The 27,454-nt window shown below is 43.0% G+C and overlaps 1 protein-coding gene across 6 annotated transcripts in view; it reads right to left on the bottom strand.

The window, feature by feature from the left end:
* Positions 1-27,454, bottom strand: part of ARID1B (AT-rich interaction domain 1B) — a 327,483-nt gene that overhangs the window by 127,080 nt on the left and 172,949 nt on the right. For 3 of the 6 annotated variants that reach the window (XM_083829046.1, XM_083829044.1, XM_083829042.1), the window contains exon 5: positions 19,912-19,953. The exons of the other annotated variants lie outside the window; for them this stretch is intronic. In XM_083829046.1, the coding sequence (XP_083685172.1) occupies positions 19,912-19,953 (42 nt within the window). The remainder of the gene's footprint in view (positions 1-19,911; positions 19,954-27,454) is intronic. 6 annotated transcript variants of the gene reach the window in all.

Consider the following 27,454-nt stretch of genomic DNA (forward strand, 5'->3'; position numbering starts at 1 on the left):
CAGTGGTGATCTTCCCATTCCTGCTTCCCAAAATGGAGCTGAACAAGACAAGGACTTCGCTTTTTTTTTAAAAAAACAAACTCATCTTGTACAGTGTCTCATCATATAGCTCTGTGTGCCAGCACTGCCAGGCAATGAAGCTAGGCAAACAATTTGGTATTAAACTACTGTTGCAAAGCCAGGGAGGGAAGAACAGAAGCTTGTGTATTGACAGAACAAAGACTCTCCTTACCCCACATCTTCCACAAAGCCTAACCTCCTGAACTACACCTGCTTGCCACACACAGGCTGCTGCAGCTACAGCACACAGCGAGAAGGGGGAAGAGAGGCTCGCAGCTGTTTGACACTTTGGAAATGCTGGTGGAGGATTCTTGGACTCCTTCCCCTCGACGGAGATGAGTGCCCACGAAGATGAGGCAATTATTCAGCTTTCAGTGCTGCTTCTTTCTTTTGTGCCACTGAGGAGCCTCCCAGGGCCAAAGCCTGTCTCTTCTGCTAAGTGCTGAAGAGCAAAAGGCATACAAGCTGTACCATTCCAACTCCTTTCATCTCAAGTCTTTCCTTGTTCTCATTTTTGCTTAAAAAATAAGCACGGGGTGGCTATACAAATACAATTTTCACTGTTTTTAAAGTCCCGGTGTTACTCTTGCGTCTCCTTCCAAGTCTGCTTACTTCATACAAATAGATGGATGATCCTTTCCAGACTCCAACTTATTACCTCTTATAATGTCAGGCACTGTGCTCTCAACAGATTCACTGAAAATGATGTGAGCTGGGAAGAAGCCAATCAACAGGGGGAAGAAAAAAAGCCATTAAAAATTGGCTTTAAATCTTGGCTTTGAACTGATAGAAAGATTAAAAAAAAAAAAAAAGATTTTTTTCTTCTCCTGTGATTGCCGATTTCACTCCTCCTCTTCTGTATAAAACCCAGAGAGCTGAATGAAGGCTGGTCAACTAGGTCATAACAGGCTATGTTGGGGAAAAAAACACCCCTAAGTTAGATGCTGTTACAGGAACCATTATAAAGCCCTACATACACTGCTTTTCTTTCTGCACTGCACTTACTGCTCATAAAAAGTGTTCAATAGCTATTGAGAAGAGGTCTCTTCATTTCTGCAGTGTAAGAAAAGAGTAGTGTCACCCAACGAGCTTCACCAACACTGTCCTTCACATCTCCCTGTGCTAAAGAAAGGCATCTTTTGTTTTGTTCTTCCTTTTCATCTTTCTGTTACCCTGAAGATCACCATCTAGTTTTAGGAAATTAATAACTTCTCTGTGAAGGAACAGACTAAGACCAAACACAATTTTGCAGATGTCAGAAGAATTTCTAAACGGATAATTCTGAAAAAAAAAAAAAAAGGAAAAAAAAAAGGAAAAAAAAAGTGAGGGATTTGGCAGCCTACAACAGAAAGCCTTCCCAGGAACTGATGAAGTATTTGGAGGTGCAAGAAGCCCTGTTAGTGTGCTTCGCTTACACAGATGACAGCAGATCCAGCTGGGGCAATTCGGGGCTGTTCCACATCTACCTCACCACTTTGCTGCTTTCACAGAGAATTCATTGTAAGAAAATGTAAACGTGTCCCCAGAATGCCTGAACCCAAACTGAATCCATGTTTTAAGCTGTGATCTGTGACTGCCTGGACTACTGCAGTGTATTTCCATCTGTCGTAAGATTGGCAGCTTCTGCCAGTCAGCAGCCAGGGGTAGTAACACCCTGCGCTTGTGTCATAACATTTGTCAAAACACCTCCTGGTAGGCACCTAATCGGAAGAGATGCAAAGATCCTCAAAACCCCAGAGCGTTCTACAACGCTGTGTTACACCCTGGCTGATCTCAGCCGACCAGAAGAAGCAAACCAAAAGGAGGCTCATCACACGGTGGTGTCATCAAAATGTTAGTCTAAGCTCTGTGTGTCACCTACTTAATGGTGTTTCCAGGCACGGATCATATTTCCTATTTTTGAGAAACGGATAATTCATCTCGTAACGAAATCCAAAACCACGGGCAAGGAAAGGCTCTGGAATAGGAAAGATTTTGGAAACAGTAGCTGTTAAGACAAGATCCCGGAACCTCAGATGGACAGAGAACACACCATAGAAATCCCTCCAGCAACATCTAGAATGAAAAACTGCTTAAAAAGAAATTTCCTGATCTACGTTATTTGGAACAACCAACAACCGAACTTCAGAAACAACATTTCCTTTCATCCAAGACCGTGATTCTGTAAGCAACAAATGGATCACGTTCCACGAAGACTTCCTAGAGACGCAGTACTTTAATGCCTTCAAGCTGCATGCAAATTTCTATCCAGCAAGGGGATTTCTGTGTTGAGGTTTAAAAAGTGCAAATGTGACATGCTGCAGCTGCCTTGCACATTATGAGATACATTCTCGTACTTTTGGACAATGCTTGTCTGCCAAACTATAAAAACACAGAGACATAAGCTATACAGCACTGTAGTCAGAGAAGCAAGCTTGGGGGAAAAAAATATGAGTAAAATAGAGTGCATCACCCATCTCAGCTCTACAGCAATGACAAGGAATTCTGTAAATTAGTCTTTGCTTCTCTGAACACCATTCTGCTGGTAGTAGACATCACTGTGGCGTTTGAGTGCAAAAGACTGGTCTGCAGAAAAGGCACGCAAGATAAATCCACAGGCTGATGGGAAGATGTGTTCTTAGGTGGAAGACTTTAGTAGAGAACCATAACCTATGACTCCAACTAGAATTTAATGACTGCTGACGTGTGTGGATTTGCAAAGGTGCTGGTAGCAGAGCAATTCTCTCCTGGGTGCAAATTCTTCGCATCCTCTCTACGGATGGTCCTAGAGGAACAGAATAAATACAGTCCCTTCCTTCTCAACTGCACTGGCTTCTGTTTAGCAAGGGAGGCAGCAGTATCCCTTTATCACTGAACTTTTATGATCATTGTAGTGCTATAATTCATTTGAAAGTCAGGTTTGCATTTGTTTTGTAGACCTGAGAAATGTTAAAATACCGCAATTTTTCTCAAAATACTTTTCTTCCTTTTCTTCCAACAGATCTTACAACGCTAGTGCTTATTTATCTTTTTCAAGAATGCTCTAATAGTGTAATAATTATGACCTATGTTCAATTGACTTGATGACTAATGAGCCTTCTGTAACCCAAGCAAAAATCCCATAAGCTTTGATAAATTGTGTAGATGTAATGTCAAAGCAACACTCAGCCACTACTTTTCCAGAGTGAAACAGAACCAGTGAGACAATGCTGGGAGCACAAATTCATTCACTAGGATTTTGTTTTCCCACTGTGAATTTAACAAATGTTCCTGCTCCTTCTTTCTTGGGGGGAGGCAGGGAAAATATGCATTCATGTCCCCAAATCCTCCAACAACATGAGAGGAAGGTTGGAAACAACAGGAACCTCTTGCAATTTAGAAGATTTCTCTGCTAGCAGTCTTCTACTGTTACCAGAAAAAAATGCCTCATTTTTTCCACGGCTCTTTCACCACAGCCACACCAATGACATGGGGATACAACTGCCTCAAAAGTAACAGCATTTGCCATCAAAAGGGAAAATATAGTTATTTTGAGGTCTCTTTGTAGCCCATTCTACATGTAGCTCTTGTCATCCCCTATTTGTGCATGAATGAAAGGGCAAAGCAGGCACATGTGGTTCTTTCATTTAGTATACATATGCTATCAAGGAAATGATCTAATCTTTGGTTATCTAGGACTTTCAAAATCCATATTATTAAGTAACCTACATCTTCTTAAAGCAAGGTTAGCAAAATTTCTGTTTTCTTTTATAAACAATGTTAAAGAAATTAGGAAAATCAATAAAGTAACTGAATTCAAGGAACAGTCACAACAAATACTTTCTCTGGATGGAATCGTTAAAAACTGTTCGTGGCCACCTCTCTGAAAAACATTCCAAAGCCCAGAGAATGTCAGGATAACAGTTTGGAATCAGACCTCTACTCATCACATGAGCTACTTTACAATTTCCTTGCAAACTGGTTCTAGATATTAACAAGTATTTTTTTTAGTGAAGATGATATACAACTACAGAACAAAAAATGCTAACGTAGGTCCCTTTTAAAACCGCTTCTCCTCTGAAATATTGCTTGCTTTCTGATTTGCAACATCGTATTTATTTAAGAATATAAACCATTTTTAATCCCTTTAATAGTAATTCCTTGATGGCGATGTACTAGAGAAATATAAATAATAATTAGAAAGTGAAGCATTTTTGAATCCCAGAAATCCTATGTGCAGATTTTGAATATACTTCAAATGTCAAACTAACCTTCAAACTGCACTTAAAAATGAATTAAAAAAAAAAAAAAAAAGCTGTCTTTCTGTTGTTGCAGAATGACTCAAAACCAAGAACTTTTCTTCTTTGCTCCAACAATAGCACATGCCAGCTTTGGGACTGAGACAAGCACCAGTAGGTACAAAATGGACCCAAGGTACAGAAAGTCTTTGGTTTTGTTGCTTCAGCTTGTACACATACAGCTCAACAGCTAGGCAGGCAGAACTTTATATACATAAGTCTTTTGCAAGATCTTCTCAGTGAACGCATAAGAATTGAGAGTATATGCATAAAGAAGTCAGAAAATTAACAGAAAACCAACTTAGCTTCTCCATGTACATTTCATTGCACAAACTTTAGCGTACAGCTGGGGAGCTGTGACTTTGAAATGCAAATAGACAAACTACTTCTTGTTATTTTGGGGTACCATTAAAAAAAAAAAAACAAAGGGGAAAAAACAATGATAGAAACAACCCTTTAAAATTATTTCTTTATTAATAGAATGACAAAGGGTCAAAAACAATTACAGAAGGCAACCTGCTCTTAAATTGATTAGCCCAGATGTCAAAACGGTCATATTTTGCTTTTACTGGATGTCTTTCCAGCAAAGCAAATCCACCCTCTTTTAGACCAAGTATCACATACGAGCGTACGTATGCAAATATGTACACTTCAATCTACTGACTGGTGTTTGATCAGTTTAAATGGATGAGTGGCTCACTTAAACTCTCTGCGCTTTGAGGTTACGTGTCCCAGAATGTACTGAGCTTGTTGGCATTTGGAAAATTACATTTAGAAAAAAACATATTATTTCACATCTCCTTCCTTTAAGTTACTAAAATATTTAGGCGTAAGATATTCTACATCTAGATATGGGCATAAATGAAAGATCACGACAAGAAGCTTGCACCCAACACCAGCCCTTCTCTGCTCCTTTCATCTCCGTACCAAAACACGGAAAAGAGATGAGCCTTAAGGGCAGCAAGCCCTGGGTGAGACAATCCAAGTCTGCTGAAGTATGCAAGGAGACTGCACTCAGATGACCACACATATTTCAGTGTAGCAAAAACCATCTTTCACTTCTAAATTAGAACACGCTGAACTCAAATAACTTTGCAGAGCAAAATTGGAAGTGCAAGACTAAAATAAGAAGAGACAATTTTAACCAGGAGAAAGATCTGGAAATCTGTACTGATCTCAGAGGCTTTTTTTTTCTTTTAACCTTAAATATGTGCCAATAGGAAAAAACAGAATGCTAACCTTTCTTCTCTAGTAAGTATAGCAATTATCTGGGCCTCACCAAAAGTCCTTTTCAAATTTTGCATGCCACAGCCCCCACATCTGAAGAGACTTCTGTCTCCCCATAACTTTCTACATTTGAAAAGTCCCTCCAACTGAGGGGATTAGGGCCTCATATTTAGGGTCACATATTTAGTGCCAAGCTGGAGCACACTGCTTTGAGGCTCTGTTTGAAAAGAGGAAACTGGAGGCCCAAAGCAAGGACAACACGAGCTAGGTACACTAGCTAGTCATCAGACAAAAATCATTGAAGCCTACAAAACCGAGTGAAACAGCAGCCAGCTAAGGACGTAAGAAAGTCAGAAAAATTCCCCTCTGCTTGCATTCACCAAATGTCCGTGACAAGGCCGCCTCGGCAGGGCCCGAGGACCCTCACCCTCACCCAGCTGCCGACCCTGCCCCGCGTGTGGTACAACACCATGGGATCACCGTCAGCATCACCACAGAGGAGCTGTGGCTGTAGGTGCAGCAGAAAAAAAAAAGGGAACCAGATGACAACATACAAACGGTTGTTCTTAATTACTCGTAATTATAGCGCAAGGTCATCTAATATTCTAGGAATAGCTGCAGAAGGAATGCATTACACCCTTCTGAAGCAACCCTCTGCTGGACTGAAGATTTTGTTGTGTGTGTTCAAGTCCCGGCTCACAATCCCACAGAAATCAGGCCTGTGGTGTAGGAAAGCCATTTTACCACAATTTCAGTAAGGACGGGCCCTGCAGATGGAGCTGCTCCCACCGCAGGGCATGTGGCCACCTCGCCTCAGGCACGAGGCAAGCACAGCTGCCTTCTGCCGAGGGTCCCACCAAGCCCGGGGGCCATCTTCGGCTACCATGAGGTGTCGCAGAAAAGGGTGATCGGAGCCAGCCCCAGCAGTACACCGGTGACTTCAAATGGCACCAACTCCCACTAAAGCTAGCAGGGTGAGTCGTTCACAAATCGCACAGCCCTGCACACCCAGAGGGGCCTGAAACACCAGCCGGACCGGTGCCATGCCATGTACATGTGTGCCTGACGATAATGCCGCTCGTACCGCTTTGTACCCCTCTGTTTCAGCACCAAAACCAGGAAAGCCACGAAACCAAGCGTGCCAAGGCCCAGCGGTGCTGGAGCACCGAGCAACCACCTCACACCCAGGCTGTGCCGAGGCCTCCTCTGTGCTGCTCTGAAACTCCTTACGGGAGGACTCAGTGCACAGCTACGGCATGAACCGGCACAGAAAATGCTGTGGGATCGGCAATTATCCCCCTGCCTTCAATCCATTCAAAGAGCCTGCCAAGAAAGAGAAACTAAACAACTAAATATAAATACACAGGAAATAAAAGTATACATAGATACATATATAAAAATACACAGCTCTGAGGATGTACGTTCACATATATTTGCGTAAAAATACATTTTTGAGTATTTTAATAGAAACAAGCACAAATTGATTTAAATTAATCTCTGAACATACTGGAGAGCCAGCACAGTAATTAACTGTGTTATTTATTAATTATTATAACCATACGAACTGTCCTTTCTCTTCATCTCTCCAATAAAAACAATTCATTCCTAATTCATTCCAGTCACAGAAACCTTTATGAAACGTTACATAAGGTAATAAAATAGCTCCAGTTTTAGGGCCGCAGTATCCATTTCCAGCCTTCAATCACTTGTGTCAGATTATAATCTCAATTGAAGAGGTCTGCATTATTTGAACAATCCAATAACTCCACTGGCACATGCAAGCAGGCTAAAAGATTGTTTTTTCAAATTACACAGCAATATACTCTGAATAGGAGATCGGTCACGGAACAAGCTAAATCTGCATGAAGGAGAAAGACTGAAAGAGCTGGGGGGGGGGCATAGAGGGAGGATGTAGTAAGCAGTATCAGAAAAATGAAAACAGAATTGAAAAAGGGAGAAGGACCACAGGAATGTACCTTAGTTGAAAAGGTTTCTAGCAATATCTGCTGGCAGTTTCTTTCATCTGTGCAACTAGATGTTATTCTACCACAATCAACAGTTTGAGTGGGCATAAAATAGAGAATTTCTAATAGTTTAGATCAGCACAGGATATAAAACACAACTGAAATGTATTTCCATGTGCTAAATTCAGCAATGATTACTGCCATCCAATTGCCTGTATAGCATACTCTGACTATTACAGTGGCAGGCATGGGGAATATGGAGCAAAAAGGAAGGTAGAAATATGTTGATTCAGATTATCACTTACTGAATTTGCTTTTGCTTTGCTAGTATATTGGTAAATCTTTTTTTGTGCTTCACTGGAAGATACACATTTTTAAGATGGTTGGTCATAGCAAGCTCTTTATTTTGTTTTTGTTTTTAAATGGCCATAATTTGCACACCCTGACACCTGCTGATTTCATGCCCTGCCTTTTCCCGTCAAAGCCCATTCTCAGCTCTCCACACGAGGAAATCTCATTTATCAAAATTCTGTTAGTGTAAGGGGAAGGACTATGCTGAGCTGAGCCATGGCCTTCATTAAACATGCAGAACATAAACTGCTGACACTAAGCACAGTCAACTTGCAGCGCAGCAGAAGAGGAGAAAAAAAAAAAAGAAAAAAGAAGAGCAATGAGACAGAAGCAATGGTAGGATGGTGAGATGGGAATAAAAGCCACAGTTTTGCAAAGCATTTAAGTCGTACTGAAGTCATTGAGATTTAATCACAGACCTGAAGTTAAGCATGCGCTTAACTTCGCCAAACAGAAATAGATCACTAAATTATGAATGGATCATTCTATTTCTATTTCAAGGAACACGGACACTTTGTTCTCCAGACCATTCCCTAAGGGAATGAAAAGGTGAGGGGGGAAAAGGTAACAAAAAGGAGAAAACAGTCCCCTCTTCAACTCAAAATACTGGTCTGGATATAGGAACTGTATGTTCTGCTTAATATGATGAGATTAAAAAGGTTGGTATCCATCATTTAAGTTCATTTGGAGAGGAAAAAAACAATCACCGTTATGTTCACTAATTTCAATAGGGTACCAAAAACAGTTGCTCTGAACAGGAAGGAAGAAAAATTTGTAAATTTGGAAGAGGAAAGCATGAAAACAGAAATGCATTAAGAATCGACATTAGGGTTGAGGGGGAACAAAGTGGCTTTTGAAATTTTCAATTCAGCTACTGTTCTTGATTTTTTCCCCTTTAATTCTCAAAGATAGCTGTGTAATGCTGCCTACAATAGAAGCTTGAATTTAATAGGCACGAAGCAGAAGGTGTGTAGCATTTTCCTCTGATCACAAGGAACAAGCACTTAGCTGTAAGAGAGATCCACAATGAGTCACCGCAGGGAGGAATCAAATGCATCACAGGTACATGCAAGCCTTTTTTATTATTATTGTTCCAACTGAAAACACATTATAACTTACAGACCTAGAGAAAAAAAACACACATTTTAAACCTCCTAGTCCTATAAAAATATGTAATATCCCAATCATATATACTGGCATTCATACAGCTTCAGTGGAGGCTGAGGGAGGTGCAAGGGGGAGTGAGAAAGAAGGTCAACCCTTTCTCTGTAAGCTTTTTTTTTTTTTTGCTATTTATCAATAAGCTAAGATAATCATTTGAAGTTGAAACTGTCTAAATACCAAAAGGAATTATTTTCCATCAAGTTTCAAAGAGCAGCTAAAAGCTATTTTAATATCCATTATCTGAAAAAATAATATCATATTAACATTTTCTGATACTTTGACATCTCTTCAAATAGTTCTTCAAAGTTAATCTGAAATTAAAAGTACCATAAAATTAATGGCCAGATTCTGCTACCCTTTCCTATATCATCACATTCCAGAAAGAAAGAATTTCAATATTTAGCTCCCATCAACCAACTCAACATAATACTAATTTTTCTTACATCTTTCGGGGCTCTGTGTACGTGTAGTTTAGATTGAACAGAAAGTAGACACACTTGTGGCTATGGGGCATGCACATTAATCATTCCCCAGAAGTAATTTCTGTAGTTTTTTTTTAAACACACATTGCATACACTTAACAGAAATCAATAGCTGCTTTCATAGTAAAAAGCTCTAATAGTGGTGTTTTTCTTAACATCACCTACAAACCAGAATGGAATGGCCCAATTCTTAAATCTTGTTGTTGGATTTGTAACCAGTGCCATATTTTCAGCTGTTTTACCTTTATTCTGGTGAACAAGACACTGTAGCCTGCCATATAAAGCTGCACGCCACATGGTACCATTCAACAGCATATCTAGGTCAGCTTGCATTTTTAATGTGCTCCATTAGCTTTCCCCTTGCTCACTGTATCAAGTTTAAACTTCTTCTCACTTTCAAACCTTTGCATAACTAAGCCTGGCAGCACACAGGATCCTAAGAGTATCATGACTGTCTGCAACATTTATTCCACCAAAGATATCAGTTCTAATGCTTCTTAATTTCCTGGATTTCATGCCATTTCCAAGCACGGTGTCCCCAAATTTCTCCTTCAAGATCCTCTTCCACAACATTATTGGTTAAAAAAAAAAAAGATTTTACTTAAAAAAAAAAAAAGCTTTAGCTAACATAATTCCTTCCTCAGCAGTACTTGGGGCAGCTTAACAACTGTGACCTTGGCAGCATTCTGCACACACTACAGTTAAAAACTAAGAGTTAATAACCATATAAACACCCATAGCTACATTACTGTAAAGCTTTTGCATGCAATCATATGTGCTATAATGATATTTAGTCACTTAGCTGCTACAAAAGCCAGTTCCACACGATTCACTTCATTGCTTGCCTTCATAAACAGCATTTAGACATTTCTCAAAATACCTTTATTAATTTTTAAATTAGTACATATTCTGACTCTGTTCTCACAAGTGTTTCCGAGGCGTACATCCCTCCACCGGAGCACAGCCCTTGCACAAGGATTAGAGTTGTAAAACCACTCTAGATATAGGTTACATTTACGGGGTAATCAGTTCATCTGTTCTGACACGAGGAATAATACTGCGAGAAGTTTCACAGAAGGCTCGGGAAGATTCAAATAGATCTTGATAAAGGGGTGGGGGGGGAATCAGCTGGTGGAATGAAAACAGAGTCACATTAAATTGAACGGCAGGGATGATGCTTATTGTGCTCCAGATTAAAATGTTAAGGCAAGTTTTACCACAGAGACTGTAAATCTGTCTGCTTTCTGTTTCAGGTAGCATCAAGGATTCTGTAGTAGAATTGCAAAACACACAGATTATTACACTAGAAATGTATCACAACTGGTTACATGCATATAGTAAGCAATTAAAAGTATTGCAATAGTATGGAAATTATGCCTGAACCGTGTGTAATTTTGATCCTCCTATATAACGAAAATACATTATTACAATCCAATATAATTCACCGCTCACCAAGAAAACCGAAGAAATGACCTTGAAAAACAAGATCTCCCAGTGTCATTCGAACCCAATACAATTATTCATCAAAATCCCTCATTCGCTAGAAAACCCTGCCTCACACGAAGAATTTCTTAAAAAACAAAGCCAAACCAAAACCAACCAAAAAAAAAAATGGAATAATTGAAGCTTCGAAGTTACTAAATGATCTTTTTGCAAAGGAAATGTATGTTCAGCTGAAACTCAAGCTTATGCAGTATTGTCACTGTTTCGTCCTCTGTGAAATCCATGGCATGTCACCAGTACTTTTTCCACACACAGTACAGTTCTGAAGCATGATATGCACCTGACCTCATCTCAGAAAAAAGGGAAATTAAATCCTAAATCACATCTGTCTACCCAACAACTTTCTCACGTTCCTCTCTGCAATTTCTGCTCTTCAAACCTGGTATTAGTTTTAACAAGCTGACTATGCAATCAGCGTAAGCAGCCACATCGCACAAAATCTGAACCCTTCTATATGTGAATTCCCGTTTCGTGCTGTTGAAAAGAAATACCGTCCAAAAAAACAAAAGAATGAACAGCAGGGAAATTAAAAAAGTTGCGGTTTCTTTGTTGTCGTGGTTTTTAGTCGCAATACCAACAGGAGCAGGCTTCCTGCACGAAGGTGGGGTTCCTTGCTCCGGGCAGCAGTTCTGGTCGCACCAGTTATGCAGTCAGGGAGACATTTGCAGAAGAAAAAAGAAATCTGGTCTAACCCGCTCTCCTAATCAAGAAAGAACAGCAAGGTATTTGCAAGCGCTCTGTCCTGCCCTCTTCCCACCCCCAAACAAAGAGACCACCTGCCTAAACATTTATTTAAAATTTGCAGGTATTTACAAGCAAGCACCGCGTTCCAGTTGTCAGATGAGTTCTGGGTAAATCTGATATTCCCTCAAAGTTCAAAACAGCCGTATAAATCAAACGGGCCACACAGGACTGCAAAGGGCCCGCGCTATTGCACTGACAGCATCCTGGTTACAATTTAACAGCCTGCAGGTTGGCTGCAAACTACCAGGAAGGGAAAGCTGAGCTAAATACTGGCAAACTAGGAGAGGAACGTGGGGCTGCGAGCTCTCAGCACCCCACCGATGAGAAGTGTAGAGTAACAGAGGAAAGACTGAGAAAATAAATCCCCCTTCCCCCTTTTTTTGTTGTTGGTAATTCTCATTGCTGCGCTGTAGGGACTGATGTGAAATGGTGGGTTCAGTCAGATCCTCAAGCTGACGTCCGCTCCCGTCAGGAGAAGTGCATCAAAGGCTGTGCTTTTGGGGCGTTTCTACAGAGCCTGGAAAAGGGCTAACCCCCCGTGCACGTCGCAGAGCAGCTCGTCGAGACAGGACCGAAGGAGGCGGACGGAGGCACGAGCCGGCGCTGCCACGAGCGCTGGCTGGCCAGGGGCTGCAGCAGCACGTTCAAACAGAGCGTCAGCTTAAGTCAGCGCAGAAACGCAGCAGAAATACTGACGGAAGGGGGATACACGTCATCAGAAAGGCATAAATAGTTGCAGACGTCGCTTCAGGAAAATCTGAGCTATGTCCCAAGACGCATACACGTGTGTTTAGGAAAGCTGCGTGCCAGTGGCTGACCCCTCGGACTCTCCGAAGGGCAGTGGCAGCTTTCAGCTTCCATCAAAAAGCCACGCGTGGCCCCAGCCACATCTTGGTAATACAAACTATGCAGCACTGTTGGCCATGGCTGCTCATCATGTTCCTATTCTTAAAGTGGAGATGGTACAGGAAGAAAGCCAGCAGTTTATTTATTTATTTATTTTTAAGCGCTAGTTCCCAGCTGATGGCAAACCACACAACAGCAAGTTTTGAGGACTCGGAGACGGGGGTGATGCTCACCAGCTCTGCTCACACCAGCCCTCCACAGCGCGCTCAGAGGAGCTTTTGGAAAGCAAAGCACTTCCACATCCCCATGCCAGCTGCCCAAGCCTAACCCCGAGGCCGCCAGTATTTATTCTGCAAGCATCAGTAGCTGCTTCACACTGAAAAGGAGCGTTAAGCATATATTTATCAGTATTTTGGGTCACTGGAGAGATGTCTAGCAGAAGAAACAAGGGAATATATCTAGGAAAAAGCCCAGCATGCTGTCCCCTCGTGGGGACACTGCCACAGGAGGCAATTCCTCCCTAAAGCCTTGCCTCGACTTCCCTGAGACTGCAGTGTGGGGGTGCGTGCACAGCCAGCGTCACTGACTGGGAGGGAGAGCGCAGGGAGCGAAGAGCCAGCTGCTGCTGTGCCGTTTATCCGCTGCACATTGCCACATTTGTGGGTTCCCAGCTAACGTGGCTTTCTTTCCTCTACTGTGTATCGTTTCATCTTCTCTTCCTCGTGCAAGGTTGTTTTGCAGTTGTCCAGATCCACCACCACTGCGTGATGAGCCAGTAAAACCTCACTTTTTTCCGTATCCTCCAATAGAGCTTTAAAATCCTCCACACACTGGAGGTGGGGATGTCTGTGAGGAGCAGGGCACTACAACACACAGGAGCTGTCTGGAGAGGATTTTGATGGGGTACCAGACTCTTGCTCTGACTCCATCCTCCACGCAAGGTGGCTGCGCACACTCCTTCCTCTACAGCCCTGGATGAAGCCGGACCACGGTTACAGGACCGAGAGCTCTACGTTCCTCTCCATCTGCCCAATCTTTTGCTATTGCCACTTCACTTCTATAGAGCGAGTTGGAAAAAAAAATTCCTGAGGCTGAAATTCCCAAACATTAGGAACTACTGATTATGTTGGAACTACTGATTATGCAGGTGAAGTTTCCAGAACACGACCGCCATCACTCAGCCCCGAGTTTTCTCGGGTTGCCCTGAATACCCCAGCAGTGATATGCGTAGGTCCAGGCAGAAACATGCTGAAGTCACTGCTGCTCACTTAGCCGTGACTATTGCAAACTGCTTCGGCACATCTGCAAGGGGTCCCTGAGCCCCGCTGAGAATCCTAACAGAGCGCGTCCAAAGAGCACCGTGCTCCCCGCTAAGGTGCCCTTCTCTCCTCCTAGAAATCGGCCGGCACAAAGGGTACTCAGAAGGCTTCAGCAATCCTAAAACACAGCTTTAAAATGGCTCAAAGAAAGAAGGCTGGGAAATCCTTTTAGCCATCTCTGAACACCTCGGATAACACAACTCCACAAAGAAGACAGAAGCTACAGAACTGGTGAAACATGTAATCCTAATTTTGCTCTGAGCAGCGAAACAGAAGTTACTGGAGGCTAGTATGAACATCTATTCTTTCTGAGCTGAAACAAATCCAAAAACTTATTTACAAGCCCCGGATTCCTACCTAAGTCAACAGTGCACAGACAGATGTAAATGAGGGCTCATTTCTCTGTATTTTCCTATATACTAAACACACACATAGACACTCCAAGTGTCAACATATCAAGACAGAGATAATTCAGACACTTGAAAACATCCTCTTCTGAAAAGGATTAATTGGCTTTAAAACAATTTAATTTGGCTTTGAAGATGCAACTTTTACAAGCAACCACCAGATGGCAGAAGCAGAGGCTGCTTAGAGACTTCAACAAAAGAAAGCTGTCTTAAACAAGGCAAGCATTAAAAAGAAAACAATTTTTATGCCTACTTTTTCTTCTCCTTGAATAGCTTCTTTTCTCCTTCTTTCCAAGAATTAAGTGCTATTTTGTGCCAATCGATCTAGTACAAATCTCCGAAAATAAGAACAGAGAAATTAACAAACACGAAAATCTCTCGAGAACACATTTTCTCAGTTTTCTCAAATGGCATCTCTACTCCATCTCGCAGCTCAAGGCTTCCGTATTATGGATACCGTTAGAACAACAGTTTCCTTCTAGATTTGCACAGTCATAACTCACAGTCAGCCACTTAAATGTATTCTCTTTGGTGTCCTACGCTTCAAACCAGGAAGCTGACACGTAGCTACACCGCGCAGCTGAATTTCCCCTCAGGATTTGAACTTCTGGTAGCTGGGGCTGCGAGAATAAGCAGGCTACAGAAGATGCACTGTGATGTGCTGAGTATTGCAATACAGCATCGTTTGCAAGGTGGGGGAAAGAAGAAAATAAAAAATGAAAGCTTAGTGAACTCAAGTAAAAGTAGCATGGTTGGGAGCAAAGAAGAGGTTTCAGTCCTGAGCACACGTGATTCTTAAAATTGTATATCCTGTGTCAGAGAGAAAGCACTAACAAAATGCATCCCGGCAGCAGATATTTGCAAAGACTTAGGCGCAGCCTCCCTCAACAACTTCCAGAGTTATTAAATTATGGAGACGAGGTCATCGCTTTCTGCTGCGTCACAGAACCAAAATCCGGCCACTTCCACGAGCAATGCCGACAGCTCCACGGCGCTGACACAGCCACGTCAGAAATGCCACCCTTATTGCATTTCTTTAACAGAATGGTGGCTCCATGGCACGGATTTCCCGGTCGAAGAGAAATCTTTCCTCCTGTACTTGTCTTCTCCGAAGGAAACGCAAAATCCCTCCGCCAGCGAGCGCGTCCATCGGGAACAGGGTCCTGGTTCCTCGAGCCCAGCAGCGCGGCCCCAGAAGCGACCAGGTGAAGCTGGCTCCGACTTCAAGACGGCGCCAGACGCAGTGCTGCAGATAATTGTGCCTCCGCACGGCAGCAACACCCCCCTTGCAAAATAGGCAAGGCTTTCTCGCCTGCCCCTGCTTTTAAATGACACCTGCGAATGGCTAATCCAGTCGCCGTTTATTTCCATATGTCAAATTACAATCCCAACTTGCGCGGAGCAACATAATAGTAATGATTAAGCCAATTACATCACAACGCAGCTTAAAAGCACACACAATGGAAGGATTAAAGCCGGCGACCGAACACGAGCGCCCTGTTCTGGCTGGAGCTCCCCCGCTGCGGGAGCATCGGCGGCTCCCTTCCCCTCGCCCCGAGTCGCGAGCCTCCCGACATGTCGCCCCGCTGGGCTGCCACCAGCACGGCGCCCCGCAGCAGTGCCACGCCACGCGGGGACGGCTGCAGGCTCTGACCGATGGCTGCAGCACCCACGGGCGGGCGGTGCCTCCGCCGAGAGGCCGGGACGCGTGGGAGAGGCGGCATCGCCCTCCCGGGCTGGGCCAAGCTGCTGCCACCCGGCCGGATTTGGGTCAGGTCGGTGCTGACAGCAAAAGCCGTGGGGAAAGGCAGGGGAAGAGGACAGGACTGGAAAACAGCCCGGCATCTCCTTCCCCAGGTAGGGCCAGGCATCGGTTTTAGCCCACCTGGAGCACGTACCGCCGGCTTTCCACACTGCCACGCCAACCGATGCCAACGTGAGACTCCTACAACAAGGTGTGGATTAAATCTTTACATCACGACCAACCTCTCAGACTCAGGTTTTCCATTCTAACTGAGGGATTAAAATGTTCTGGTGAGAACTGAGCGTCTAAATCTCAGGATTTAAAAAACTCAGGCACAGGTATTTTCATCTGTCCATTGCCTTGGTGTTTGTATTGGCGTCGTTCACAATGGTTAAACCTTTTACATCTTATTTCTGCTCTGTGCACCTTATTCTTTATCCTCTTTTCTTTTTCACATCTTTGTATCCCTCCTAATTTTCTCTGCCATCTGGGAGCACTGGTCCCATCTGCTAAAATCTGTCCTCCTATTCCAGCTAAAACCAACACAAAATAAATCGGTACTGTTAGCATTTTACATGTCATCATTAGGCTCTAATAAGATTAACGGGACTGAAAGGGCTTCCAACTTTTAAATACATTCTTGTGTGCCGACTGCAGACCCAGGCAGATACTGCTCCATCCAGTCACTCTTATTCTACCTGAGTTCTCCGCAGCTCTGGGTTCGAAGAAACTTCCTGTATGCATAAGCTGGCACTCAGCAGGAGCTGAATGAACCGTGCCCAAATGTTAGGTCTGTGCCGCATCACCTACCACCTGTCCATGATCTGCTGGGTGGTCATTTCCCCCACGTCTCTCCATAAACAGCCATGCACATCACAGCCACTCTAAATACTGAAGCTGAAAGATCAGTCAAAAGCTGGATTTTTTTTTTCCTTTAAGGATCAAACACGCATACAAACACACACACAAACGCATGTATAAATAAAACCGAATGCCACATGTTCCGTCTTCCAAAATGCTATTACAGCACACTAACAGCTTACCCCTTCTGCAAAATTAGCTGCAAAGGAAGCTGAATGCTTTTGCTGCCTACCATTCAACCAAAGGAAAGGTTTGGACAGTAACACTATCGAATTTCTGAGTATTCATACTCAAACAACACCTTTTATTTAAACTGCTTACACTTTCAACAAAAAGAAGTTGATATTAAAAACATCACTTTTATCCCAATAAATTGTCTATTTTATCTTTGTTTTGGGAAGACTGCTTCTTATTAAAAAAGTGAGGCAGAGGGAACATTTTGAAGGACTACTACTAACACTCTGTGATTTGCACCTGTTCTGTGCTTGCAGAGTAAAAACAAGCTCTGGCACTTCAAGGTACCTCTCCTCTGGGTTTGTTGACAGTGTGAAACAATGGCTTTTGTTTTAATTTTCTGTGCTAAAATAAAAAATATTTGTCTGATCAAAATGCATATCCTACATCAAAGACCCTCTGCAGCTGATTTCTACATGTGCTTATCCTCCTCATCAAAGACTCAAAAGACTGCATCATCCAGATCTTCCCTTCCCAGATGATAACTATGGTGAGACTGAACAATGTTGTGCTGTCTCATTCAGCATGTTTTCCTGGGAAACGGCCCCATTCGCTGCCAGCACGCATATTTACCATGAAATGAAAAACAAGGAGAATTTAAGACTAACAGATAACATTGTAAGTTCTTTCTGCAGTTTAGAATTATTATTTTTTTAACAGTAATCGGTATCTACAGGAAACACAGCCTGTCAACAACCCTAAAACTAAGCGATAAGCGTTTAAGGGTCTGTGGAATGGATATAGTCAAAAAGAGTCACCCTCTGCCACACATTATGCTTCTCCTTATGCATACAGAAGGGACTTAAAATGTTAGAAGCTGATGCACGTGCCCCAAACCATCAAGATAGCTCCCCAGTAATCTGCATTAGACCTGGAGGGAAATTCAGGCTGAAAATGTGTATTGAGGAAAGCATTACAATTGCGTAAACTATAACCTTACATCCTCCTCAACTACGTTACATGGTATTTGCCACACAAACTTATTTTCTGAGTTGTAAACTAAAAAACACTTTTAATTTTTAAAAACGTGCTTTAAATATGTGCTAATATGTACTTCCCATGATTGTACCAACTGATTTGCTAACATAACAGAGACGCTAACATTTGTGTGTCATTGCAACAGACAGTAGAGGAAGTGTTTAAGGAAGAGCAGGCAAGAAAGTGCTTTCACAGGATGCCTACGTAGGCAGCCAAGATAGATTCCAAGATTAACAAATTTGGAATGATACATTTACCTTTTTTCTTGATTGAGAAAAAGTACGTGACATATCTAGTTTACTACATAATGTAAGGCTACTTCTTCAAGAGAGCAACAAGACCCTCTTGGTACAATTTGCCTGGGACTCTGGAAGATAAAGTTAAGAGCTGGCAAAGGTACTGATTTGGTTTTGTTAAATTAAAGCTTAGCAACAGAAAATTCCTGAAACTTTAGGTAATAAAAAGGAACTTTAAATGGCGTTCATCAAGATGACTGCTAAACTGAAAAACACCTTGCAAGTTTAGCCACATGAAAAATAGCAAGAAGCCTCCTGCACGGTGTTTTAGTTGTGCGAGTGACTGGCTACAATAATCTGCAGTAATATTTCTGTTTACCTACCTATAGTCTGAAGGATTATGGAGATGAGTTCACAAGAGCTGACCCTCCAGGTTTATTAAATATTCAATGAATATCCTGTATGAATGCTGGGTATTAAGTAAAAAAAAGGAAGATACTGCAGACTACCATATGTTACATACTTCAAATAATACTGGTGTAGCTCTGTTCATTTTTTAATAATTTAAATCACTTTATCACATATCAACATAAAAATGTACAATGCAGACACAACTGTAAATTCTGGCATCATGAATATTTAGATGCTTTTAAAGCTTTTTTTCTTTGGGTTAATTTTGTTTACTGTATTCTGTATAAACTTGGAAAACTTATTTCATCTTTTGATTTTATTTTTTTTACCTCGGTAGTAATAGACTATTATTTTCTCACCTGCAGTAGTATCACAGCAAGGGGGCCTTCAGCAGCAGGAAACTCTTCATTGTCATGATTTAGCCTACTGTTTCTACAGTCTCCTCCTTCCCCTCCCCTCCCCACTCTCTTCCTAGCTAAATAGATGTAGCCTACACACAATCTGCCTTTTCCTAAAATCATCTGCTATTAGTGCTTAATTAAAACCGTGGTTGTCACTGTAAAGCTCGATGGCCAAAGAAACTCAGGCAATAACTAGGACACTGCCACCCATTTCGCAGAGCAGGTCTAAATGGTCTCTCCGACACGCATACTGTATGCCATACATTGATCTACAATTGAACACAGGGTGATGCAGCTGCTCAATGTAATACTTCCTATTTGCGATGCACTGTGAAAAAGGATCGTGAACAAAGTGGCTTACTCAACAGACTGTTACAAAGCAGGAAACGACTGGGATTTTTGAGCTGCAAATCTGTGAAACAAGAACAAACCCAGCACGGAGGCAGCTCCAGTCTGAAAAGTTACTACAAAACTGAAGTTCCATGCTTCCACACGGGCTTCCCCAAGTAAGATTTGCTCAAATGTTCTCCACAGAATAACAGGACTCAGACAGCCTGTGTGCCCTCTGCAGTACACCACATGTTTGGGGAGGTTTCTGAATTGGTGGATGTAATTAACAGGGATCCTCAATTCTCAGGCTGAAAATTGTCGTCTTCTGTACCATCACATCCAACAATTTAAACAGAAGGGACCTATAGAACAAAACTGCATCAAACTACACACCTTGTGTCCAAATGTAGCATCCTCGGAGGCCAAGACTTCAACCTGAAATTATAAGGAGAAAGATCATTTGAAATGTAGCCACTACCAACCACCTCTCCTGAGCGCAGCGCCACAGCCCAGGCAAAGCAGGCTTCTCCAAATGAAGACACCAGCCTGGACCGACCCTCGGAAAGCCTGCATACGATAGCACGTGCTGAACTGACAGCTGACAACAGAAATCTTCACGAGAGGAAACTCAGAAACTCTCAACACAGACCAGGTTTCTCAGCCTCAATGCTATAAAAAGCATCTACCTGTTGGTGCCCCAAAATGTGCTGTACTGCAGCTGCAACACTGATCTCCAACGGGAGTTTTGGCTACACCAAAAAGCTGCCCGAGCACCACCAGAATCTCCTGCTGTGGTGTCTCCCTCTAAAACAGAAGGCTGGCAGCACCTGAGCTCTTCCCCTCACGTTATCGTCTGGCGAGGCCGGGTGCTCCAGCATCGGCTGAACAACTCAGTCAGGAAACGCAGCGGCCCAGGCCTCACTCACGGGCCCCTCTCCTGCCTGGAGCAAAGCAAATCCTTTAAAATCTGTGGAGTTCAGGGAAGAAAGGCTGCCCAGGCAGAGGCCGAGGCCACAGGATGCAGTGCACATCGGAAAGGCCGAGGAAAACAAGGTGTTAAGTGACCTGGCGGTGCCCCAAATCCAACGCCTTGCTGCCCGCCGCGTATCCCACCGCTCCGGGAGTTGCTACGCGTTAATCTGGGACACCAGGCATAGAAAGGCAGGCGCGCCGGCTTTTTCATTAGTCTCCTTAAAAATACTTCACACATCAGCACCTTTCACCTGAGAATCTCAGCGCTTTTATGAATTCTAATTAATTAAGCTTCTCAATACACCGGTGAGGTAGGAAATGTCATAATCCCAATATACAGCAAGAAGAGTGAGGCAGAAAGAGGTTAAATAATTTCTTAGCAGTCATGTGCCAAACAAGGGACAAGCTCATGAAAAGAATCCCAGATTTCTACTCCCAGGCTCACAGTTTAACAACTAGGAAATTCTCTATTTCTCTGATTTACATCCTATTTAAAATGCCTACTGCTGCATTATAATTTATACAACTAGTATAACTATAACTAATGTATCTAATCTCCAGTTCCAGTTTAACTTAAGAAGAGTGAAGGATTTAAAGCAAATCAAGAGGGAAAAAATGAATGTCAAGTTTCAGCCTGAAGCACATTATAATGCCAGAGTTATAAACCCCTGAACAAGAGGGTTTATAATGGAAAGGCTGATAAACTAACAATGATGGCAGCACTTAAATATATTTATGTCATGATCTAGCAACATATGGTATCCCTTCATCTCTAAATTAAAAAAGGGAGGAGGAGATGAAGCATTTATAGGAACGAAGAATAAAAGGAGAAAATGAACCTGAAGTTACCCAATTGTGACCTGTCCGGCTGATTAGGAATGGCAGTAAGAGGCTACAAAAGAGGATCTCATTCAATAGGAGGTAGAAAAAAACCATCCAAGTAAATAAAATCAATCTGAAATGATACGTATTAGCTACTTATATTAAGCTTCTAATCCTTTAGGCACTTTATAAATATTAAACAATCAGTCCTGGTGAGACTGATAAATATCCATAATATATTTTACAGATGAAGAAACAGACAGAGGGTTAAGTGACTTGCCCAAGGCCAAAAAGAGAATAATCAGACACTGGATTGGAAATAGCAGTATGATTGCTTGTCAGAATACAGCGCCCTGTTCTGATCCTCAACTAATTCCAGTATCAGAGGCAGCCCAGCTAGGGTTAATGCGGTACCCATCCAAACCACGAGTTCATTTTCACCAGGCTGTTTGTTCTGGTAAAACATCTCGCTACCAGAACCACACAGACCCCAAAACGTGAACCCGTGCCACTGGCTCCCTCTCGGACCCCCTCCTGCCCTCAGCAGTGCTGATGGCCCCAACACGGATGGCACGAAAACCCCGCAAAGATCAGCCAGATCTTTGCTGGGGCTCCAGGCTTTGTCTCTTCTCTGGGGAGGCCACCTCACCACGAGAGGACTGTTGCTCTGTGGGAAGGTGGCACTGTCAAAAACGGGCTGTGCTAACTGAGCTCCCGTTCGCTCGGTGGCGAGAGGACGTCTGTGGCTGCCCTCGGTTTGAAACATGCACATGAAGGTGATGTGACAAGCAGCACATTTGCAAGACTCAGGTCTCCTTCTTTTCACCAAGAAACTGAGAAGAGGAACAAACTGGGACATCAAACAGTAAACCAGAAGCTGAAGGTGGTGTAGCATACATCACCGTGGTCTCTTTCACAGGCAGAAATATTTTCATTTTTGCTTAGAAATGTAAACGCTCACAGGGACAACAAAATGGTTCAGAGTGCAGCTATTGGTGTAGATGGTAATCCCGATTTAAAAAGTGTTATTGAACAGGTCTGGTAATGGCATTTCTGCTTTTCCAAGAGCGATCACACCACTGCCATGATAAAATACCTGTCTCTCGTTGAGGATGATGCGATAAAACACCCTCTGCATTCTTAGTTACTACTGTGTTTACTCGTGTATTGCCGTATTAGTCCCTTCATTTCGGTTTTCACCTCTGTGTAAAATGCAGCTGCGATCAGTAAGAGACAAGTAACTGCTGACACTGTAAGATACACAGTGTAAAGTACTGATATAAGATGTGGGACAATGTGATATTTTTCTCATGCTGACTTCCAAAAAAAACACAACCAAAACCATCGCAAAACACATTACAACCTGGCCTGAGAGGACCCCCCTCTAGTGGGAATGAGAGTGTACTTCAATCAACACCCACATTACCCAAGAATAGAAAATTTTGTGTCCTTAAGAATTAGGCAAGCACCATCTTTCTCTTAATCATCTCCAAAATATATCACTTTCGTTCCAATAAACAAAAAATGAACTACAGATTCATTGCTGCTTCAAGACAATCAGGCATTAATTAAGAACTTCTCATTATATACTTATTTGTGGCAGTCAAACGTTTCCTATTTTAGTTGCCTCACTGTACACATGTAAATACATTATCTTGGGCAGGGGGCTGTTTTCCTTTTGCAGTGAAAGATCCCCTGCGTCGTTAAAAAAGCAGGCTGGGTGGCTGACGAGGCCCTGCCGAGCCCACGTGCCGGCCCCAGACCCAGCCGCTCTCCCCTAGGCGCTGCCCCGGCCCTTTGCTGAGGCCCCACCACCTCCGCTTTGGGCCCGCTGCTCACCATACTGGGATACAGCCAAATGGGCCTGCTCGCCCCGTGTCTTATTTGGATACAAACTGACTTGTAATCGCTATTCATTCGTGTTTTCTCTAACGAATCCGGCAGCCTTTTTGCTGCTGATAAAGAAAACGCAGCCCCACTGCAGCAGGCTGCAGCGCTGGGCCAGGAGGCTGGTGCAGGTGGGAAGACGTGGGGGGAGTTCTTCCACCTCCTAATGCAAGGGTTCGTGGTGTCATCCTAGAGATCTCTCATGAATGACGTGTGGAGTACCCTGAAAAAAAGTTGGGTAGTAGCCCCGAGTCTCTTTTCATCAGAATAAATGACACTTACTCAGTACTTTTGTTCTGCTCTTAAATAAAGGAGTCGGGCAGCCCCCAGTCCGAGAAGCAGTATCGCATCACCACCAGAAGGCTTACAGTAAATCATGCACAGAACAATTGTTACCTCCCTATCCCAGAGAAAAGGATTTGTGACAGATCAAAACGTTGAAGGGCAATGCTAAACAATACCTTTTTGAAACAGTTTTACAGCCTTGCGATTAGATGACACAAGGAATTATAATAATGTGGTCATCTCCAAAGCCACACTCAGCAACGATTTGGTCCTCGATTCAGTCCACCTCCTTCTTGGCTCATCAAGACTTTGTTTGAGATGGGATTAGCTGAAACTGAGCAAGAGCCACAGGAAGTGGAATACCATTAACAAAAAGAAAATTACAGCTGTGCTTAATACTCTGACTGTTATCCAAACAAGAGAATATGAAGTGGCAAGTACTCAAGGACGAAATAACTAACTCATAGGAGACATGGGTCACAGAACCCCTCTCTATCATCTTTTTTTTTTTTTTTTTTCTCCTCATGGAATATGAAAATAAGCACTAATAATCATTTCAGGTGGATGCGGATTGCTGTATAATATCCTGTTACCATTAATGCTGAAAAGGATCGTCGATCTGCATTTAACTACCCAGGCAATACCTCCCAGTACAAGGCACGCTTAGCACTGCCCTCAGCCGTCGGTCTGAGCCCTTCACTTAACGGAGCCACTGCGACTGGCGGCCCACGGGGCCGGAGCTACGGCAAGGCACGCGGCAGGCTGGTGCAGCTCCGATCCCGACAAAATATTCTGCGCAGGCACTTGCAGTTTCTGTGGGTCACACATGAGAATTTGCCCAGCTGGCTGCCAATTTCACAGGCTTTCTATTGTCATTTGTTTGACACTATTATTCTAGAAAAATTATAGCACATGGCCTCTCTGATACCTAGAGGGTTTTTGCCAACTGCCTGCTCGCTAAGAAGGCATGCCTCTGGCACTTCTAAGATAGGTTCAAAACAAAATAAATGTGTATGTTAATGCTCACATTTTGTAATACTTTTGTATTCACTGTATCACAAAGATCAAGCAGATCAGAAAGGACTCTCTTCCCCATGATAACAAAATCATAAAAGAATGAGGAAATACAGGGGTTGCCGCCTGAACTGCTGTCAAATCACCTCGCCGCCAGGTCACGATAAGACAACCTGCATCACGCTGGCCAATTCACAATCAAATTACCTGCTCCTGTACCCGGTTTGCCCTCTCACTTCACGGGGCATCTCGGCAGGTGGGTGGCTGGGGGAAGCTCCGTGGTCTCGGCGACTTACAAACGGGGCTCATCAGCCTGGGCACGGCGAGATGCGAACGCACCTCCAGCCGCCGTGCCCGCGCACCAGCCTTGCCAAGCTACCTGCTGGGACCAGCCTGGACACCTGGGTACGTGCAAGATGCAGCAGCGCGTGGTGCAGATATAACCCCACAAACCTTCTCTAGTTCAGATTCTCAGCTTTTAAGCTCTGTCCCCCACGACCAGTTCTGGACTCATCTTTTTTTAAACGAGAGGGACAATAAATGAATCCTGCTTTCATTTTTCGGCGCCCTTAGAAAGTTTATTTCAAAGATAAATATTGCTATAGTCATTCGTATCTTCATGAAACCCAGCCTACCTAGCTGTAACATTTGCATTCTTTGCCTCGCTTTTAAAGTAATTTAGGATTCAACAATTGTAGAACATGGTTGCCCTTCTCCTTGGAGCAGGGACAAACTTAAATGACCCACACTAGTTTTTGGCAATTCTTCAAGGACTTACTGAGCTTGTACACTGCTTTTAGCGTATGCAGGACTACGTAGGAATAAACTTTGGTAACTGAGACAACCTTTCCTTCCCTTTTTTCTCTGCTGCCACTGGTTTATTTTTAATGGCTATCATGCATGTTCTTCGAGTCAGGTTCCAAGCCTGCAGCAAGGGAAGACCGGGCGTGCTCCCCAGGCAATCCTTGAAACAAACGTGCCGAAGACACCTCCGTTACCACCCTGAATCTATCTCTGAATTAAAGGTGAGGTAGTTGCACAGTATCAGCCTCATGAATTAAGGAGAAATCAGCTGCGGTTTCCTCACTTTTCACACAACATCCATGGAAACTACTTAGTCGAGGCCTTTTGGACAAGTAAATGCCAGCCCCTTACAGGTTGGCCCCTGTAACAACGGGACAATGTGACCCATTTCAAGACGCTCTTTAAATCTAGCACCCACTTTTTCTTAAACTTTCCCTTTCTTTTGCCAGTTCTTTGTGATGTCAGTTATTTATCTTCTACTTCACCAGGGTTAGAAATAACAAAGATCAATGTTCAAATTTCTGAAGCCGCAACTTTTAGCTCTCAAAATACACTTTAAGCAACAAAAAAATCTCTTTTTCAGTGATAGAACAACTGTGTGCTATTTTGTGTTAAAAGGGTTTGAAACGATTTTCAGAAACTATGCTGCATTTCACACTTGCTTATTAATTCTCCTCATTCTCCTTATTAGCATGTACAGACAACAGAGCAGCTCAAGGACAGCTCGCTGAAGCAGCTCTGTGCTTGGTCAGCCAGCGTTAGAGATAAAGCACAACGATGCCTCATGTTCTTCAAAGCTGTACAGCGGAGCAGATCTGTTCTGCTCGTATTTTTAAAATTCTTAAATGCCAATGTTTTGTGGAAGCTGATTTACAAAAAAAAAAAAAAAAATCATTCACATCTTCAACATTGTGCCTAATACACTGTCTTGGACATAATATTGACTAACCTGCTGTTTTAGTCTCCCATTGCAAATATTTTGCAAAATCCTGGGAATGAGGCCAATCCCTAAGAAGCAAAAAAAAAATACTCTAGATATTAGCTAACTAAAAGCAAAAACCATCAGCCTTGTGGGATACAATACTCACTACAGAATTACATATGTATTAGAAGCAACCGGGGAGAATAAAAAGTTGTGGATTAGATGGCGATGGGGCAATTCCTGTGACCTCAAACAGAAAGAAAGAGACAGAGTTAGATCAGCACCAGGAAACAGCCATTGCAAACCGGGGATAAATGGACATTTGAGACTGCGCGTGTCTGATCAGCGCACGCTCACCAGTCGCTGCAGCGGGACCTACCAGAACTACCCGCGAGCATGCTCTGCCTGCTCCTACCCCTCCCAGCTCTGGGGTAGCTTATTCCTCCTCACCTACCACAGACACCTCTGATCAGCAGCAAATTTGCAGCAGTAGCATGTCCATCTGCTCTTGTCATGAGAAGACAGATGAAGCAGGTAAGGTACATAGACGCAGACATACGTATACACGTGCGTGGACGCTACTGTAAACACATTCACAGTTCAAATCTTTTGTATTTTTTCTGTCATGCACTGTTTTTCATACATATGCAAAGACATGTAACATACAATTAGTTCTTTCACACTAGAGCGCTGCATAAAACAGAGTAACTGCACCGAAAATTAGCTTTTGATATTTATTTGTTTGACAATGTAGAGATCAAAATGACTGTTGTACTGAGACTGAAATCTAGGAGCAGTCACTATTTAATTTCCCTTAAGAAAAGAGTGGTAGATACTATTAAATACAAAATTCAAACCTTTCATCCACAAGCATTCTAATATATGGGAAATCCTGAAAAACTGTCATTATGCTATGTGACATGAGCAGTAACAATTACTGCAAACGTTAAGCCTTTTATTTGGGTATTGTGTCTGCATCTTTTCGAACCCGTTTGCATTTCTCACTCTTTTGTTGAATACCATTGCCTCCTTTTGCTCCAGCAGCCCCAGAACGGTGAGCCACACAACCTCACCCACCAAAGTCCACTGCAAGAGGTCTCTACAAGCAGCCTCCGCCACGCACCATCACGCTGTCAGCCTGCAGAGCGACGCTGCTAAGGAAAACGCCAAAAGGGGTTAAAACTTCGCTGCCCTCGCCCCGCAGGGCTGGAGGTTCCCACCTCAGGGCTC

The sequence above is a fragment of the Anser anser genome (genome assembly GCF_964211835.1).
Source record: "Anser anser genome assembly, chromosome: 3".
Lineage (NCBI taxonomy): Eukaryota > Metazoa > Chordata > Aves > Anseriformes > Anatidae > Anser > Anser anser.